Genomic DNA, 20097 nt, shown 5'->3' on the forward strand with positions numbered 1-20097 from the left:
CCATGGTGCCCCCCACAAAAACAAGCACAATTTGCATATTTTTGAGTTCCGAAACAGCCGCCACAGTTTCGCCCCATCTCACAGGACGTATGGTGGTGAAAACAGCAAATTCATATACACCGGCCGGGAGAATATGGCTGTGAAGGAGAGCGAGCGTGGAGAGAGAAAAAGAATGACATAATCATGCAGACTAATTGAGCGGAAAATGGGTGGGTGTAAGACAGAAAAAGGATAACACTGCACCAAAACTTGGCTGTGATGGTTTGCAAAAAGTGTGTGCAAGGGTGGTAAAAGTGTCCCAGAAGCTCCACTAAAAATTCCCACATGACACAATTAAACTCAGGCTCGAAAGGATGGTGTTTCGTGTCAGAAATTTGTATTTTAAAATAGACACCATCTTCATTTTATCTCTTTTTACTGCTCATGCTGTGCGCTTTTTATCCGTCCGACACCATCAGTTGCCCAAGGGGCTCATAATTGCTGAAATTGCATGTGAGCTTGTGAAGTGCAACGCCATTCCCAAAGGTGTGGATATTTATTACAAATTGAGTTCTCAGATGTGTTGCCCAATTCAATGGAAACACTGCATGAAAAGTGTAATACAATATTAGAATATTATAGTGAATCTTGACAGACAAAACACGCAAAAGTTCATATAGAATTTGCTCAACTTTCTACCCACAGTTTGGTGGAAAATGTACAATGTTTTTTGGTATTGTAATGTTGGTCCTGCGGAAAGACCTCTAATTGGTCATGTAAAGTGGTTTCTGTAATTTCATATAAAAATGATAATTTACTTATTTCTCTCTTCTCCCTATTTTCTCTATTTAATTTCCTCTGACTTTTTTCCTGCTCACCACCAGGCGAAACGCAGACAATTCAACCAAGAATGTTCATGACAAGTGGTGCAGCCGCACTGAAATGGTACAATTAAGAAATTATCAAACCAAATAATTCAGTTGGTTTTTTTCCCCATCTTCCCTTTTCCCAGTTCTCAATTGTGCATTCAAGTCTTACTTTTCTCCTAGCGTGAGCAGAATTTCGGGGAAATGTGAGGAAATTGGCAAGCTAAGATATGCACAAGTGTGACTATTTGAACACTGAGCAATGCGAAGAGATGAATATTTAATGGATGAATAAGGGAAAATTCTTATCATCGGTGGTGTGAAAATAGACCGGTATCAAAGTATTTGCTGATGGCGCACATTTTGCAAAATTTAGCGCTAAAAGTTACTTAAGTGTATCTCAAGCGGAGTGAGAGTGAATTTGATTTGAATTTATGTTGGTGAATGGGAAAAACTTTAATGGCTCTTCTGAAACTACACATACAAATGGCTTACATGATGTTCCTCAGTGGTGCACCATCACATTTGCCATTGCTTGGTGGGGCCCAACTCATTCCCGAACTGTCTCGCCATGGTCGCCCTTCGGCAATGTGAGCTTTGTGCAGACAGCAAATGAAACTTTGCTCAATCGCTGGGGTTTAGAGATTATAATGGATGTTCACCAGTTCCTCTATTTCACCCTGTGTGTGTCCAAATGTTAGACAATGGCTGCTCGTAGAATTAGTCGTTGCAGGATATAGATGAAATTTGTAAATGCATCTATTTCGGCTGGCCTTTGAATTTAGTGTATTAATTTGCTTTAGCTAGGTGTTCGCAAATCAACAGAATTTGATTCAAATTCAAATTCAATGGAATAAGCGGTTGCTTAATTGCAATTTTAGTGCAATTCAGACTCTACATTTGCAAAAAACGTTTGTATTTCATTCATCAACACATTTTTTTGCCAATTTAATCATTTGTCATAATCAATCGACTTGTCAATCGATTTAATTGGAAGAAAATATATCATTTGAAAGAAGTTCTGTGCAAAATACTTCCCTTCTGATTCCGGATGTTTGTATGATGAACACAAACAGACAGAGAGTATATTGAATATTTTTCTTTGAATTCCATCTTAAGTCTGAATCTCTTGCACTGAATGAAAATTCACCGCGCAATATGAAAAGGAAATGTCTGTTAAGAGAGTAAGTCATGGAAAAACTTTTCAATTCACATAATGAAATTTGACATAAAGTACATTTGATGCTACAATATTATTTACGCTCGTCGCATGCAAAGACAGAGAAAATATGAAATACATGAAAAATGCATTGCAATGAGTCTCTCATGTTGACCATTTACTGTATGCTTCACAAATGGATGGTTCGGAAAGTATGTGGATGATAATAAATTTGTAGCAAATTGAAATTAAATACTAAACTTGGATTGGCACTGATTTAGATGGTGTGTGCTCACTGGAGGAGTTAAATAATTGCCGAATGGTGAACTATCATTTGGAGGGATGCGAGCCATATTTATTTTTCTAGACACATTCCCATAACTTTTTCGTGGGCTACGAGGGACCTATAAAAAGTGATGAAAAGCTCTTTATATTGCTATATGTTTAGTTTAGTTATGTATGTGGTGTGCGCATTTTGCCTGAAAATCCCCCAATCGGGGGTGTATTTTGGTGAATATGTGGGTGGACACAGTGAGAAAAACACACTGAACAGATGGAGAAACTATTTTGTGATAAATTGCTAACGAAGGGAATTAAATTGATAGCAATAAACATCCCCAAAATCCACTTCTATATCACTCTTAACACCCCAATCATGAGGCGTGATGCGTGGTTTTTATTTTCCGCCGTGCGGCATCACACTTGAAAGTTTCATGTGGGTGAGCAGATGGTGGTGATATTTTTATCCGACCAACTTTGTGATTAGAAATCATTAGATTATATCAACCCCAAGTGTGGGGTGATCGTAATCCTTCATCCAGTTGGGTGAGAGATATTGCTTCGTAGAGCCTTGGCAGTTTACCGGTAATTTGCATTTAGTGCCGCTCAAATTAATGACACGGCCGCGGAGATTATCGCATTATGATACAAATATGAGGCCGCGGCAGCATTGGGTTTTTGGGTAGAAAGTTGAGAGGGTGAATAAACCATGGCGTATTTAGCCTTGTGGCTCCATGTGGGCTGTTGATTGGTTATGAAGTGGATTCTGACGTGGTTATGGGGGTTTTCCATGTATGATATGGGGCAATATAATGTTGCATTCACCACGCCCTGGTGTATAGCTATACAAATATGGCCCATTCCAGATTTCACCATATAACGTTCCACCTCAAATATCCGCTTCAATGGCCAACGCGACACGCCAATTCCATCCAAAATGAACTCTGCATTTCACCTTATCTCCGCCACTATCTCTTCCATTATGCTGCTGCGCCCGGGATATGCCCTGAAATTGAGAGCAGACAGATGTGGTGTATTCTTATTCAGGGAGCACAATAGCGGATCACTGGGGGTTTGGTGCATCACCTATCTTTGTGTTGTCCTTCGTGGAGTTGTTGATGCACAAGTATTTTCTTGTGCACTCCGACGTGCACAAATGCTACCGGGAGGAGATGACTTTGCAATGAGAGAGCTTCGTGTGCCGTCTGCGTAGCGTTAGGCATCCTGGATGGGGACACACTCAGGATAGTGCAGAGTGCTGGGAAAAAGTCAGCCTTACGAATCTCTCCTGGGGATATATATTCGGAGGTGGTGTTTTTGCGAGGGTCACAACAACAAAAAATTCCGTAGAAATGCACAAATTAACTCAGTTGGAAAACTAAAGCTCAAGTCATGACTTTTCTACCATCAGCAAGAAATTTTCTTCACCTGCCATCGCGCTATGTGCCAAAGCGACTTTGGCAAAACTTTATGTTATGCAGTATTTAGCGAAATTGTAAAATCGTGATTACACTTGTGGATAATTATTTATTTTCTGGCAGTTGAGTTTTCCACGCAATTAGTGATAATTGAGTGGGAATTTTCTGGTGAAAATTGCACTCGCTCCTTTTTTGTTCTCTGACGCTTCGGAGTGAATTTACACAAGTGTAATTGAACGGAAATGTAAGCAGAGAAGATTCCTCCTCCGCAGACAATCGACACATCTCTCGTGGATTTCTCTTATAAAAATATAATGAGGAGATTGAGAGAGGAATATTTATTAGGAAAATCTGTGGGAGATATCATGGATTCTGCAGGTGCGATGGCAAAGCGACGCACATTATTAAAGATTCATTCTTCAAATTTTGCGTAGGACAAAGCCTTCAATATCTTGTGCTTCTCCCGTGAAAAGCTGTTCTGTATGTAAATAGGGTATGAAATTTTGTGGAAAGTTAAATCCCGAGATGGCCTCAGCCTTGCAGAAGTTTAGGTTGAATGTTTGCACTCACAAAGGAAAATATTCATATAACTCAATATTTTCCGGAACAGCTTAGGGGGTACGTGTTTTTCTCTGATTTTTGGAGATAAGTAAATAGATTTTGTAGCATTTCCCTTCCAGCGCTGCGAAATCCGTGGATAGGTGAGGGCATTTCTATTCTCCGCCAGCCGGAAAATCCAACTCACCGCGTGCGTTTTGCTGTATTGACACAGCTAAACGCCACGCAGCTTTTTCGTAGGGACGAAGCTCTGTTCCTCCTCGCCTAAACATGTGCGGATGTCTGACTCTGACCCGCGCGTCTGACTCGGTGTAGTGAAGTTGAAAAACAAAATTATTCGGCAAACAATGTCTCATTCAGTGCAACGCTTGAAAACATCCTTTGAGCCTGTTTGTGTGCTCGCATCTGAATTGCCGCAGGGATTGTTGAGCTTGAAAAAGTGAATTTAATGTCTCATACTTATTACACGTCGTTGAAGTTCTATGAACAGCCCGGGTGCGGATGTACTGAGGCTGGGTGGGGAGGAAATGGGTGGCGAATGTAGTAAAGTGAAACCTATTGTTTTAATCTCTTGGCAAATGCAGCGAACTAAGCGCTGAGGATTCTTGTGCGATGTCGCCGAGGGAGTGAAGACTGCGCGCCTTTTTCTCATCATCATCTGTCTCGTTTCACAGGGCACACAAAGTGGAAATTCAGCAGACATAAATGAAATATTACACTGTAATCCCCCGAGGACCCGGAAAGTGCAGTCCTTGACTATGTTGACGCTATCCGGGGGTAATAATTGCAGAAACCCTCACTCAACTTCCAGGCCACACACACAACACAGCCTTACTCATACAAGAAGCCCTCATCGGAAGCACTACGCATCATTATTTTTCAACCATGTTCCAAATTGGATGGCAATGTACATACATAGTTAAATTGGAAGAAATATTATTGAGATTAGATAGCGTGTTCTGAGGTTGTTCAGCGCTACCTTTTCCGCACATCGCCTCTCCTGAGCTGGAGATCTCCCACGATGATGATTTCGCTCCATTATTTCCTGAAATTTTGTCTCCAGGGGGTACAAACCCTCATCATCATTTACGCTCCTCTCTATCTTCACTATCTGCCACGTGTGCATGTATCCCCACTTACAGACTTACCAACGCCGGAACGTCTTTTCGCGCTCTTAAAACCGACTCTTACAACAGTTTCACATTTGCAATTTGACTGTGTTAGTGCTCCTTAGATTCAGGAAAAACGCAAACTCTAATTCGCTAGATTTCTTACTTGTGAAAACTCTGTCAAAGTTTTCATAGAGAAGTGCGGGGCAGCTAGAAATTCCACATTGTGCAACTGAGAATGCCTAGAAGCTCGCAAGGTGAATCCTTGTGCTGCACGCAAACTTTGCGCTGACTCATTAATTACTTAATATGACTGAAAATTAAATTCCACTGATCCTGCAGCCCCATATTAATACTTTATATACCATTTTACCCATAAGGAATGTTTTCCAGGCAATACAAGATTGTTCTTCAAGCTTGTGGAAAACTTACTAAAGTCGAACATCGTATTTCAGAGTGTAAAATTACTCTCATCTTCTCTTCTACATATGAAACTAGAGCACGAAGTTACAAAAAATATTGCAACTTCCTTCCTGAGAATACTTGAAAACTCCTGTAAGTCATATTTGAATGATTGATTGTCGCAAGCCGCCGAAATAAATTTCATGTGAAGCACCGCATGAAATTGTTCTGAGCCCAGAGGCTCAGAATGTGTGATTCGAAGGGGAGTTGCAGCCCTCCTCGAGGCAAGACAATATGACAAATTTAGCGAGAAAAACACCTTAAGAATGCTTAATGTTTGCCATGAGTAAAACTTTCTATTGTGCTCAATTTTTCAAATTCAATTTAACGTTTTTTCAGGCGAAAATCCACTTACGTGAGATAAAAATGGTGTTTTCCACTCTGGTGACTAGGCACAATTCAATTAGGATGACTTATTCTTGGGGCTAATTTAAGGGAAGGTGTAAAAAGTGGTCAAATTTGCCTGGCTCCCCGAGGAGCAATTAAATAAAACAGCGCAAGGTGGACTTTTTTTCTTCTATATCGCGCTTGGATGTGAAGTAAAAGTTTGCGCTCAACTCGTATTTCAATTTAATTTCAGTGCTTTCCATGATATGAGTTAAAATCAGGAGTTTAAAGTTGAGCTAATTGTGCTTCTCATGTAAACATTGCGCTACATATCGTGATCGATGATTGAAATTTTTCAAAGGATGCTGTGTTACGACGAAACAGCGTTGATTTTCTATATGAAAACCAGAGCTGCGTATTCTGTGTGTGTGAAATAGAATATTGCAATCATCACTCGAGCTCTAATTGGTGGTGGTTTCCCGTGTAAATGCGATCTTGTTGTTGCTCTCACACTGAAAAGGTGGTGGTGTTAATGTACAAAGCATCAAAAGGTGGAATTCTAGAGAAAATAAAATTGGATATATTTGCCATATTTGTATCTAGTAAATTATACTCTGGGCTGTGTAAATCCTTAATGAAAAATGAAGAGCTCCCAGCGAAAAATCAACGCCGCGACAATGAGCCTCATAAACACCAATTAATGTCTCTAGAGTCGGTACACTTTAACGACATCAAGCGAACCGTTAAATCAAAAGGCCGCAAATTCCTCAAGTTGGCATCTTCTTGCGCGCCCTCCCAATTCAATAATTCAAATTGGCGATTTACAGAATTTAGCACATTGTTTTTATGAAGTCATAAATATGCGGAAAATGGGAACAGCACGCAAGGGCAGAGGGTGGGGGGTGAAGTTGAGGAAATGGTGCAGAGAAAAGCATTATATTGCTTCCATTTGCGATTAAGTTGTTTGCTATTCGCGTGGAGTAAAAAAGACTGAGCAAAATTGCATGCAATCTGCAGTGAAGCAACAGTTTGGCAAAAATTTCTTTGTTATGCTGGAAGAGTGATGACAGGAGATTAATATGATAAGTGCAATGTACCGGTATGTTAATTGCGGGGCTGCAAATCATGCAATTGGGCGATTGGTAGCAATTCAGGCACATGTGTATGCGATTATCCATGCCGATTTGGCACTCGAGGCGGCGGTTCTTTTGGCGTGCTGCTACCACTGTAATCACACATCACCGAAATTGGGGAGATAGTACGTATCGGGAAAGTTTCACTCATCGCATATTCGGCGCATCGGATGGGCGAGGGTGGCGTGCACACAGCCGAATGTGCGGAGGGGTTGGATTCTGGGAATGATGAAGGGATGTGGCGCGCACTTGGGATGTGCGCACATCCTCAGGATCTCCAGCAGACTGCCGGACGCCTCAGCTGTGTCAGTCTCCGCCGAGCTTTCGTAGCAGAAGCATCGCGACGACGAGCTGTCCTCTCGAGGAGCCACAAAACTCGACGCACGAAGAGCATCTTGGAGCGGTGTGGGTCTTGCATCCGAAGCCTGACTTCGCCTCTTTGCGAGTGCCATGAGTGAATGTGAAAATAATTACTTCTGAGACTCTGCAGGCAGCCGTGTGGGCAGAAGAGTGAGTTTGGTGGTCGATTTCACGCAGTGTGAACTTGTGAGCACGAGACAGCCCGGAGATTACATGAGTGTAAAGTTTAAGAGACACGCGGCTCTCTCCCTCCACCCACACGCTGTGTCATCAAGTGATGAAATTTATCACCAAGTGAAAATTAATTACCCCACATTATTTGATTAAAATGTCTTGGAGTGTAATATATTATTTCACGCAATTAATGCAAATATCATGAGTGACGATTCCCCTCGCATTCACACACGCACACGTCACGAGATGATTGCAGGAGCGTTAAATTATTCGAATTGATGAGTGGCAAAGTGGGTGGCAACCGAAAAGTTGCAAAAGAACTCTAGAGATGCCCTCCTCGGGGCGCTCCGCTCTTCGTCCCCACGAAAACTTCCGTCCCTGCCGCACTGCTGGCATGGGAAGAATTATTTGCGCCAGAGGTTGAAGGTGAAGCCGGGGATGCGAGGGTGGAAAAATACGATCATACCACACTATACACCTCGTCAGTTTGAGGAAAGTTTAAAAAGCACTTGAAACTTTTCAGTAGATTGGGTCAACTTGAGATATTCCCAGAGAGTGGAATTTTCTCGCTCATCTCCCACTCTGCGTATCACAATACTTAGCCATTAAATATGCCTCGAAATTTCACAACTTTACAATTTGCCAGCTTCCTCCCAATGAGCACCTCTGCCAGTCACCGAGTCTCATTCACACTGAAATTAATATTTACTGCTTATCGCGGTCGTTTATCACAGAAAAAAGTGCCGCGACAAGAAGCACTCGCCGCCTTGTGGGTGTTTATTGTTATAAGTGGCTGAACGGTGCCATCCACCAGAAATGGTTAGACTTTGCGTATGTTACTCCAATATCACTCTCGTGCATTAACATTAAAAAAATATGAAACCACTTCCAGCACACTGTCTAAAGAACTTTCCTCTTAACTCACCCTCTTCAGGGGATGTTCCTGCACTCGAAAAATGTGAACAATGCCATTTATGGAGTGCAGAAATTGGCGATGTTATAGCCGAGATGAGTGGAAAATTGCAAAAGCAGGAAATTGCTGTGAGTGGTCGCATGGAAAAATAGCTGAAAGATCCTAAATACAAACATGTCTCCACCTTTTGAAACTCAGCTATTTGCATAACTTCACATACACATTATGGTAATATGTGCAGGGAAGATATACTGTGCGCCATTTGGTAGTCGTTAATTCTGCAAACTTTTTGTCATCAAATTCTTGCATGGGGAGGAAATTGCATGCAGATAAATCCAAGTGGGGGGAAAAGTGTCGTACACTTTTCCCAGAGCGGCCAGAGAAAAAACTAATTTCATTTTCCACCTATCTCTGCGTCTCCATCTCTTTCTCACTCTGACCACCCCAGCTTATCCATAACCACCCCAACAGTCTGGCAACTGAAGCTGAAAAAAAACTCTTTTCATGCTACAACAATTCGCAGTATAATTTAATTGTTTTAAACTGCTTCACAATGACTTCTGTCGACGCAAAGTCTGAAAAAAAACTCAAATGAAAAAGTTCATCCCCCACTTTAGCCTCCCTTTCAGCCAAATTAAATGTGTGATAATGCATACATTTTAATAACTTTATGGTGTACATAAATTTTAGGCGGAAAGGCAGGAATTGAAATTGCCGAGAACGTGTGTACACTTCCTGATTTTCGAGCTCTGTTTTAGTTGGAAAGTTGTTGAGGCGCACTGGAAAACTTTGGCGATTTGCGTAACTGAAATTGTATTCTTAGTTTATTTATTTATTCTAGAAGAATAGTTGTTGTAGTAGGTGTTGTGGTTTTAAAATGCAGCACACATTTTATGTACAAGGCAATAAGTCTAATTGCATGTTTTATAGTATTTATCTCACCTGAATATTTTGCAATGTTAATTTCAATATGAGTGTCGTTGAATTTATTTATATTTTCATCAACAACAGCTTTTAAAATCCATTGAAAATTTGATCGTTTAAGAACTCCGTTGACTTTTCGAGCAGAGCGCCTATTATTGGAGCTTCCCTAGACGCCCTAGACGACCGGAGGAATGGCGTGATATGCTCTTCCTCTCGTAGAATGTGTGAGGAGCAACGTTTGTCTTCGGCGGAAATTAAATGTGCGGAAATGAATTTTATCTCTGGCGCGAGGAATCATTTGGGCGTAAAGTGAAAATTCGCACGATGGGACTGAATTGTGCGAGAATAGCCCTGATTTATTTGTGTCGCCATCGTGTGTGATAAATTTGGTATCAGATAGAAACAGCATCAGCTATCAAACTGTATCACCAATTCGACACTTGTGGGTGGGATGAGGTGCGTCTTCGGTGCGGGGATTTCCCGCCTCAGGGCGAGCAGGCCATCAATTGTACAAGTCAGTGTGAGGCACATCATTCCGAGATCAGCCCCACAGCGGCCGCATGTGCTCATTTGACGATCGGACGGGGAGCTTTTGCCCGGCAATTGGCCGCCTTAGCCCCGCTGGGTCAGAAATTAAGGGATCTCCTGGATTGTCTCCTCTGTGCTCGGGCATGGCAGGGCGGTGGAATGGGGGGGACAATATAGTGTCACAATACGACATTCAACAGGGATAAACTATGGGATTTTATTTTTATTTCCACAATTCGTTTTACACACACACAATCATGCAACACCCTTGCCATCGCCACCAGCAGAGAAATATCTCCTTGAGCACCCATTTCACCGATGAGTTTTCCTCTCTATTCTTTCTCACTTTCCTTGGAAGAATGCCGGCACGGATGCCAAGGAAGAGCGGAAAAAATAGAGGATATTTGTTCTCCTCTTCCTCAAGTCGATTTTCACTCCCCCCGCCCCCCTTTTGCCCCCATGCTAGGCAATACATTCCGGCCGGAGACCAATTGTATCCGTGAAAAGGAGTATTTGCTGTGTGCTTATTTGGTATTCAGTTATTTTGTCGGCGGGATATATGAATCGGATTATTGCATGGGAATGTTCTACAACAAGGCAAAATACACTTTCGTATTACTTTTGTGTTTGCCGAAGCAAATTCTTACCATGGCACACATCCTCTCTCTTTCTCTCTCTCCCACCCCCACCCCCAGCAAATGCATTATTCATTGCATTTCACAATTATAACCCCAGTAGAAATCCCACGTGCATGTGAAGCAATTCACTATGCATTTCGCTGGAACATTCAACTGCCACATTTCACTCCTGCCCCCCACTGAAATGTGAAATATGCTATAGTGAATTGGGGAGAAAAATTTTCGTGACTTTGATGGAACTCGCTCTGATGAACACGGTCCAGCTTCAGCGCCAAGTTTGTTTAGCCCGAATCAAATCAAAATTGAGGAAGTACAGCAAAAAGGTTTCTCTTGGCGCTACAGCATCTGGAAGCTGGATTTTATTAAATTTCCTGGTTGAGAATGGAGCAAAAAAGCCAGACGCTAATTCCCAATGTGTTCTGCCAGAGCAAAAGAATGAAAGGAGGGTAGGGAAAATAGAGAAGAAAATCCTCATAGGCTGTGTAGCTTTTCATCACTTAGCAGAAAATCATTGAACTGGAACGGATGTGCAAAAGTTTTTTGCCGCAGGGAAACCTAAAATTTCAATAGAAATTTTTTGAAATTGTTTCAGTGCATCCAACATATTGCATGAATAAATAACGCAAAGCTTCAGCGTATCGGTTATTTAAATTTATCCATCATTCAGGTTTATTGATTTCAATTAATTTTTCCTATCTTTCATCATACGCCCGCATGATGTATTGTTTTTGTCGCGCTAAGCGACAACCCACCGTTTGGAGTGTATAAAATTTTTATGAGTTTATGAATTTTGTATAGAGGAGAACAGGGCAGTTTGGCAATGAAAATTTACCCTTAATAAATCAAGTAAAAATCTCCCACTCAAGAAATGGTTTCAATTTAATTTCCGCCTCTTCGGCGGACGTCTTTAAAATCAATGTGCAAATTCTGTTTCAAAATTACGTCGCGCTCTTCTCTTTACTCAATTTGTACATTTCCCCTGAATTCTTCCTGCCGACTAACCTTTAAGATGTGTTATTTCTGATATTGAAACTGGGCGTCATTTCAGAAGAACTTGCGAGAGTTCAAAGAAAGTCTCACAAAGAAGATGTGTGTTGGGCGCAAAAAAGGTCCACGTAAACGGAGCTAATTCAAGGATTGAGAAAAGGCTCTTTGGGGTTACTTACGGCATCACACATCTCCGCTGAAGGACCTCAGAATGCTGGGGATGGGGAAGATATGATTGAGAAGCTCTGCCTCGAGGACCTCGACCTCGTGCATGTGTAGAGGGGCGGAAAGCTTGCCTAAGTGGTTAGTAATATATGATGAGAGATGGGAATAAGATTGCCGAGAGAAGCTTTATTAACATAAGTCGAGTACGGGGTTTTGCGTACTTGAGGGTGAATATATTTTCGTCATGATGGATATGATTTTGTATATGGATTTATGATGGTGAAGAAAAAGCGCTTTTCATTTGCCAAGCCTCCAGAATCACTGTCTTTCTGCACACTTCCCGGGATGCTCTCTTGGCTTCACGCCCATCCCATCCGTATCCCTGCCATCTAATCCCCTGTTGTGTGACTGATTTTGATATGATAGCGTCAAAATGAATAATTATCCATCTCCAGCGATTTTCTCTGTGCTCTATCACAGGTTTAAGTACACATGTAGCCTGGTACAAAGTGGTGTTCCCCGGCACGATTTGGGATCGGTTCTGCCGCGCCACCGAGGGGCGGTGTGTGTGTGTGTGTGTGTGTATGCGAATACGGGGGGAGGAGTCCTCATGTAGCCTGTTGGCATTGTTTAAATCAATTTATCATAAAACACGACAGTAATAAATCAAATGAAGTGAGCCAGTACAGCAGCAACACTCTCGAGTGAAAGAACACAACTTGAGCTTTTGTATGAGCTTTCACAGCCCTCCTCTGGCCTTTCTCAATAACTCGGCGTGAGGGTGCGTATGTGGACAGCGGAGGAACAGGGCATAAAATATGAATGGCTGAGAGTATAATATGAATAGCATAAAATAAAGATCAAAAGGAGGAAAGTGTTTATTTCATACATATTTTACCAAGAGTGGACGTGAATGAATATAAGTCGAAAGCAGTTGCCAAAGAGAAGCCAAGAGCAATATTGCCAAAGTATATTCTCCACATTTGACGCATTTCATACGTGACCAAACGGTCCCACATATTACATAAACACTGGTACATACATGTATGTCTCCGGCACATAGAGTTTGCTGGTAGTAATAATAATATATAAATGTAACGAATTTCTGTCAAGGAATATTGTTCCCCCAAAAATGGCATAACCTCTCGCGCGTCAATAATAATAAAATTCAGTGGCGTGCCAAGAATGGAGATAAGCAAAAGTGTTTTGGGAATAATATGGATTTTCTTCTCGGCCATTCGCACCATAAATGGTAAGTTTTTCCCCATACATTCAGCTTTTTATTCCACCCTTCTCTTATTGCCTACCAACTCTCACACCATTATTTTCACCCTTGACGCGTAAAAAATGTATTTTACCCCATGCAATCCTGAACCCTTTCCTCCTTAACATGATGTGTTGGAGGCAGTTTTTGGCTGAGGATCAACTCGAGAGTTTATTAGCGATTCAATGGTATGCAGACAAACCGAGACGACAGCCAGACAATTCGCCAATTCCCATTCAATGGTCACTTCCCACCCGGTTCGGATCATTCCTCACTATTTTTTATTATATTTCGCACAGAGGCATTCACTCACTTGTCTGTTCTCGACCATTGTCCATTGACAAGTTCACATAAGTCGTGCAGGACGAGCGAAAATATGTACACAAAATACAATAATGCTATAGAATGAAAGGGAGAAATAAACTACATTCACATTCTATGGATACATATAACATACGGACATTCTCTGACAATTTCTAAGAAAACGTATGGATCTGAACTCGAAGAATTTTTGGACAAAGGTTGAAAATGATTTCTTTCTCAAGAAACTGAATAAATTTGCTTAAAGTTATGTTGTGTGGATAAAGTTGACTTTAAATCAAGCTAATCAAGTGACCAAATCTACCCCGCTCAGCCCTATTATTTAAAAAATCACGTCACACACTCGATTAGTCAAGCAGATGCTTCAGATGTGCAGGACAGTGTCATCTATCACACGAAAAGCAGTCGTTTGTTTATGCCTTATCTCAAGTCGCTTGATAACATCTTTTATAAAATTACTTTTTCCCCAGAAGATTAAGCATCACTTGTTTTCCTAGCTTCGCCGTGAAGTTGTCTAGGCCGCGAAATCAGAAACGATTAATTGGTTGTGATTAATGAAGGCTATTTGTCAAGTTGTTGTACCATAAAATTATATTTGTTCATGTAAAATGCTTGTACATTAAACACTTGATGATTAATGAGCAATAAAATTCAATTATCGGTAAATTTTAGATAAATTTCCCTTGACGAGGTTCAATTTGTCTTCCAAATCGCTCTTGTAGTTATACATTCCTGGGCAATTGAGTGACTTTCACCTAGTCTCAGCACAAGACGCCAACCTCTGTTGCAATTTGTAGTGATAGTGAGGGAAAAGGTGGTTCACTAGAGCACTCTATCCTGTCCTTCTATTTTTCAAACGCCGTTCAGTTTGATTATACGTGCAAATGTCCCTCTCTTCATTTCTATGACACTGTGGATGAAGGCATTCTGAAAACTATTCTCATGTACGGGGTCTTTCGCCCGTGTGCCGGGCGTGGGAGAGCGCATGAGAGGATCACGACGGTGTGGAAGAGAGTCTGAAGTGTCGCCGTCTTGAGAGCAATTTCACTTGATTGCATAACTATATTCTCACTTTGCTTGCATATTAAATTTGTAGGCTGCCATCACCTCTGATCAAAGTTGAACTCGCTAGATAGTCGAGTCGCTGTCTTGGCTTTTTACCACGAGAGTATTTCAGAATTTAAGCGGTGTTTCAGTGAAAAGGACGAGAATGAAAAAAAGACAAAAAAGCATAATCTCAAGCAAAAGCCACAAGGGATCTAATATGCTTATCACATTTGAGTTCTCATCCCCATTGATATTAAATCTGCGAGACCTTAGCAGAAGTCACAGTTATTGGCATCCTAGAGGGATTTTCGCTGTTTTAGAATAGTAAAAAAAATTTATGGAAAAAAGCCTGTGTTTCTGATATACCGAAAAATAAGGGTGTAATAAACTTGTCGCTTAAATATATTGATATTTGAAAGCATCGAGACATGTTCTTTTATCAATGCTACATCTTCTTTTTTCACTGAAGAATCACAGTCAGGCGTAAATTTCTCCTGCCTTATCACGAGTTTATCCTCTCATCTCGCGTCAGCCCACAATTACACTTGAGACTTCATCTCAGGAGGATTCCCCCCTGAAGTCTGCCATCCCGGGCGGAATGGTGAGAGAATCCGAGTGAAAGCGATGCTGGTGAATGACGAAGTGACACCACAAAACCCCAAGATTGTTCGGTATGTGGAGACGACTATTAAATATCGCCCACATTCATTGAACATTTTCTCCGCATCTTTCGCCATAAAGAAAATTATTCATAGAAGAAATACATAACAATCGATTTTTCTGATGACGAAGATCATTATAGTCCATTCACATTACTTCCGCATTGTTCATTTTATTAAAATTCACCTAATCAGATTTAAATAATTCAAGGAATTGATGAGGAGAAATACGCGGACCCTCATCATAATTTTACTGCTTTTTTTATCCTCACACCGCAGCATCCACGTGAATTATTAATTCCATCCATAATTAAGATGAAATTATGTGTTTTATCTCAGTGGCCTAGGAGTCACGGCCGCGAGGATTCTCGCAGAAAAACCGACATTCAAATGTGCTCTCGTGAGATTGGGATATTTTCACAGCGAGAGATTTTTCCATGCAAAAAAGCAGTTTTCTTCGAACTCAGCGTCACTTCCAATTAGTGTTCATCAGCGTGGAATGAATATGGAGATTTTTGTACATTTTCCCGAGAGAACACCCGCTTGAAAATTATCAAAACGAAAGAGTATTTCCTGGAAACAAATATTCATAGAAATTCGGGTAATTATCTCTGTTCAAGAGCAAAAAAACGAGTCTTTCAAGTCGCAAAAGATTGTGCTGAGTAAATGACGATGAAAGGGTGAAAGTAAATGGAAGAGGCTTTTATTTTTATGTATTCCTAAATCAAGTCATCCAGCGAACGATAATAAAAAGCATTGTTGATTAGAAAATGTAATCTTTTCCCCTCAGGATTAGCTTTCCAAATTCAATTACAATTTATAATAAAAACTATCTGTTTCGCTAGCCTGATGGTTGATCATCTCGCTGAATTTCAATTTATCACCGAGAAGGGAAGGAAAAATAAAATATTCCACCCTCAGTTTTCCCGTGCTGCAGCAGAGTGCACTCGGCAAATACCGAGAGTATGTGTGTGTGTGAAAAGTGTAGTGGGAATTTAAGGGTTTCGTATTGCTTTAGGTGTAATGTGCTTCAATAATGACATTTTTCTACGGCACATCCATTATCGTTTTCAATCATTTCTTTACCCTCTTCAACCCAATATGCAGCATCCATTGGCGTGCGAGGTGATAAAGCTCACATTAAGCACACCGTTCCCGCCATCCACACCCACAAGGCCCCTTTCGATATTGGCACTCGAGCTTTCAGCACACATGAAGGTGCTCGGCGAAGAGCGTCAATGAAGTCGTTTTACGTGGGAAATAGATCGTGCTGCAGTTGCTCTTTTTTGCCACATAATCCCCCGGAGGATGGATGGATGTGTGTTGAAAATGATGATCAATAAATGGCAGGAAGTATTCAATAAAATGCAAAGCAATCACACAGAATGTTACACATCCACTTTTATTGTCTTCACATGCTCATGGCGCTTCTCAATCCTGATCGATTGCCCGATGTGGTGGCGATATCGCCTTTTCCCTGCAGCCACCCAAGTGGAATACACAGTGTTGGGGAAAAAGTCTTCAAAGAAGCGCAAATTGTCAATTAAAAAGAGCACTGGCGGAGATGAAAGCACTGAAAACATTTTTCTCTCGCTACTCCCTCAACTTTGATGAATGACTGTGTGAAGTTGTTTTTGCTTTTCTTTTCACCACGGGAAAAGTAAATAAGTTAAAAGGCAAAGCATCGCTGGGCGTAAGAAATTTGAGACATGACAGAAATGCTAAAACAACAGCCAACTTATTAATTTTACCAGTGGAAATTAAGAAATAATAAAATCCCAGCTAATTTCTATGAGAGCGTAAAATCCAATTTGTTGAAAATTGTATGTCTGCCATTAGTCCCCAGTTCTTGACTCTTTCTGCCCACACAATGGATTAAGAGCATGGGGTTTGTCATTTCAGAGATTTATTGACGACACAGGGGAATTTATTGGAATTTTCAAATAGATTTATAGGAGTGTGTTGGCTGGGATTTCGAAATCAATTTACAACAATGGCGATATAAAGAAAGACTGTGTGTTACAAGGGTTTGTACAGAATTTTGTGTCTGAGAATGGAGATGGAGAAAATTTTTGATTTGGACTACTTTGGAAGCTAGAATGCAAAGATAACTTCGTTATAATGTTTTCATCGTGAGCTCAAAATGTTGTGTGTCAAAGTCATTTCGGTTATATGGTTTCAAGAGAATTACACTGTTCTTGTGCACGTGACTTTACTCCTTTTCTTTTCTCACAGTTAAAACATCACATGCACGAAAGCTGTTATAGTAAATTTACTTAAAACATTAGGCTAACGTGCTTTCTGGCATCTGTATAAATTCTAGCTTTATGACAAGCCTCTAGGGAGGAAAGTGGAGTGTAAGGAAAAAAGAGCGGTCCGGGTTTGGGTAACTCTTTATTTCTCGAAGTGCTTTTCTTGGTTTTCAATTAAAACTCCATTCAAGTTCGGGATATAAATAAAGGTACATCATCTGGTAGGTATAGCACTGCACGCGAGTATTTACCAAGAATACACCCCAAACCACAGGCGTGAACACAGCTGAGGATGACTCTCGAGGTTCCACTACATGCTATGCCACTTCCAGCAGGGTAATTTGCCATCGCTAGACCCACCCACTCCATTGGGGTGGAGGCTTTCACTGCTGATGGCTGGCGACGAGGAAGCCACTTCTCTCGCCACTGGACGACCACTTCTTCCGGGTCCTCCAAATGTACACGTGCACAGGAATATTTTCCTTTATAGCCGAGTGAGAAAGACGAGAGAGATACCCTTAATTAAATAAGGAAACGCCACTGGCCTGACTTCATTTGTTTCATTCCTTTTTTATTTGGCCTCAGTGTCGGATGAATCTTGCACGGCGTGACCAAAATGAAGGAGTGAATAAATAAAACACTAAAGTAGATTCACCCAATCCACCCCTCATTTCGGGGGTGCCTTTCTCCCAGCGCGGGAGAGAGTGTAATGGGTGGGTGAGCTTATTTGTCGGAGTATCTCTACGTATAGTGTGGAAGTTGGGTATTTTTCCTCACCACTTCCGGAGGGAGTATTGGGCATCGCTTGTGTGAAAATTCATTTGTTTATTAACCCATAAATTAATCCCTGTAAATAAATAAAATAGATATAGGACGGTTATTCGGCGAATGCGGGAGGATAAATGGGTGAAATGAGATTCCTTTATGTGCTGCTCGCGCACAAGTAGGGTGAATTGCTTGTTGACTGTGGGCCCCAGTGCCCTTCCCGGTCTGTGCAATGCGTGCCGAATCCTATGCCTTGACTATTTTCCCGCCAATTGGGAGGCATTTCACGTTTTACTTATCGCAGATATAAAATCTAATGACTCTGTTTCCCACGGAAATAACCCAAAACACATAGCGAGATATTATATCATTTAAAATAAATATATACAACCGGGGTAAGTGGCCTGTGAAAATATCACTTTTGTATTGAGGATGTTTAGATGCGATGCGATGCTGAAGGGCAGAGCTTTCCATACCAGCTGAAAAGCTCTTTTACGGGGTCTGGCTGTGAATTGTCGGATTTGAATGGGGCTTTTAGGAGCGTTGATCGAATGAGTTTATCAGACTTAATGAAAGATTCGTTTTCATTGCTTCCCATTACATACTTTTGTCACTCTATTTCGAAATTATATTCGGTGAAATCTTGGTCACAAAGCATGTATTTTGGGTTGTGTGATGAAGAGACGATGAACTACTAAATCGCCAGTCGGACTTTCTCAAGGTTTCCAGCGGGAGCGAAGCCAAAAGGTGGTGAAAGACCACTGCAGACATCCCGTAATATATACGACTTCCCGCGGGATAATTAATGTGAATTTTAGAGCGGAAATAAAAGCTCCCAACTATATACCACCGTATTATATGTTTATTCAGGTCTGAAACGCATTCAAGAGCAACATTATCTCCATGATGGTGGTTTTCATAATATTCTGTACTGCCAGGAAATTTTTAATTATTCACAATTGGTCCTTCAGGATGCACACAACAGTGGCTTTTCACTGGCGAAGTAATACGTGGTGGAGAGAAGCATGAGGGTATCTTAATTGAAAAAGAGCACGAAAGAGGGAATAAAAAAATTCATATTTCATTCTCTGGCAAATCTTTATTCTTCTGCGTAATTTTCATGTTTCACTGTGACACTACGGGCTGCCAGCATTCTGCCAGGAGTCACGTCTAAGGAATATCCCACATACATGGCGATGATCCACAAAAGAACGTGGCCACGCACGTTAAACATAAATTATACATTTCTCCATGCCATAACAACTGTATAATGTGTAATTTGAATATTTATACCGTTTCATGTGAAGCGTGAGGAGTGAGTGAAGAGATAAATGGGTGGAAAAAATCTCAATGCCCCAGCACTCTCACGGTGTACATCCTTCCATGGCGATATAAAGAAAACAGTGAAGGAAGCAACAGAGAAGTAATTCTGCAGTACTGTGAGCTCCCTTTGCCGCGCCATCGCGTCGAACTTCCCATTCAATATAACTCAATTCACGGTTGACAGTGACTTTTCCTTTAGTGTAATTTCAATTCAACTTACATTCTTCTCACTCCCACCTCACAACTCAAACTCATCTTTAATAAAAGTCATTTCGTCTCTGGCACACGAGACATGTTCAACATGAAATCAATTTACAACCGAAATCTCATTTTATTTTATTCGAGACGCCATTGCCTGCCACCACCGTCGTCTCATTGACACCATTCCCAGGATTTCACTCCGTCGTCTTCCTGCCAATCCCCGAAGTAAGACGCTTGCTGCTGTCGAGGGCGCACCACTCGGAGGGGTGACCAATTGGGGAGAAAA

General features: G+C 41.2%; 1 protein-coding gene across 8 annotated transcripts in view; it reads left to right on the forward strand.

Annotated features, from left to right (window-relative positions):
- The first annotated feature begins 7685 nt into the window (after positions 1–7685).
- The window catches only part of LOC132265004 (lachesin-like), a 29348-nt gene continuing 16936 nt past the window's right edge, over positions 7686–20097 (forward strand). For 2 of the 8 annotated variants that reach the window (XM_059765380.1, XM_059765381.1), the window contains exons 1-2: positions 7686–7990; positions 13093–13231. In XM_059765380.1, coding sequence (XP_059621363.1) covers positions 7979–7990; positions 13093–13231 — 151 coding nt within the window. In that variant the 5' untranslated portion in view covers positions 7686–7978. Of the gene's footprint in view, positions 7991–12638; positions 13232–20097 lie in introns of all 8 variants that reach the window. The other 6 variants (XM_059765383.1, XM_059765382.1, XM_059765384.1 and 3 more) reach the window with 6 other exon arrangements.

This window comes from Phlebotomus argentipes, unplaced genomic scaffold (genome assembly GCF_947086385.1).
Source record: "Phlebotomus argentipes unplaced genomic scaffold, Phlebotomus argentipes genome assembly contig_2, whole genome shotgun sequence".
Taxonomy (NCBI): Eukaryota; Metazoa; Arthropoda; class Insecta; order Diptera; family Psychodidae; genus Phlebotomus; species Phlebotomus argentipes.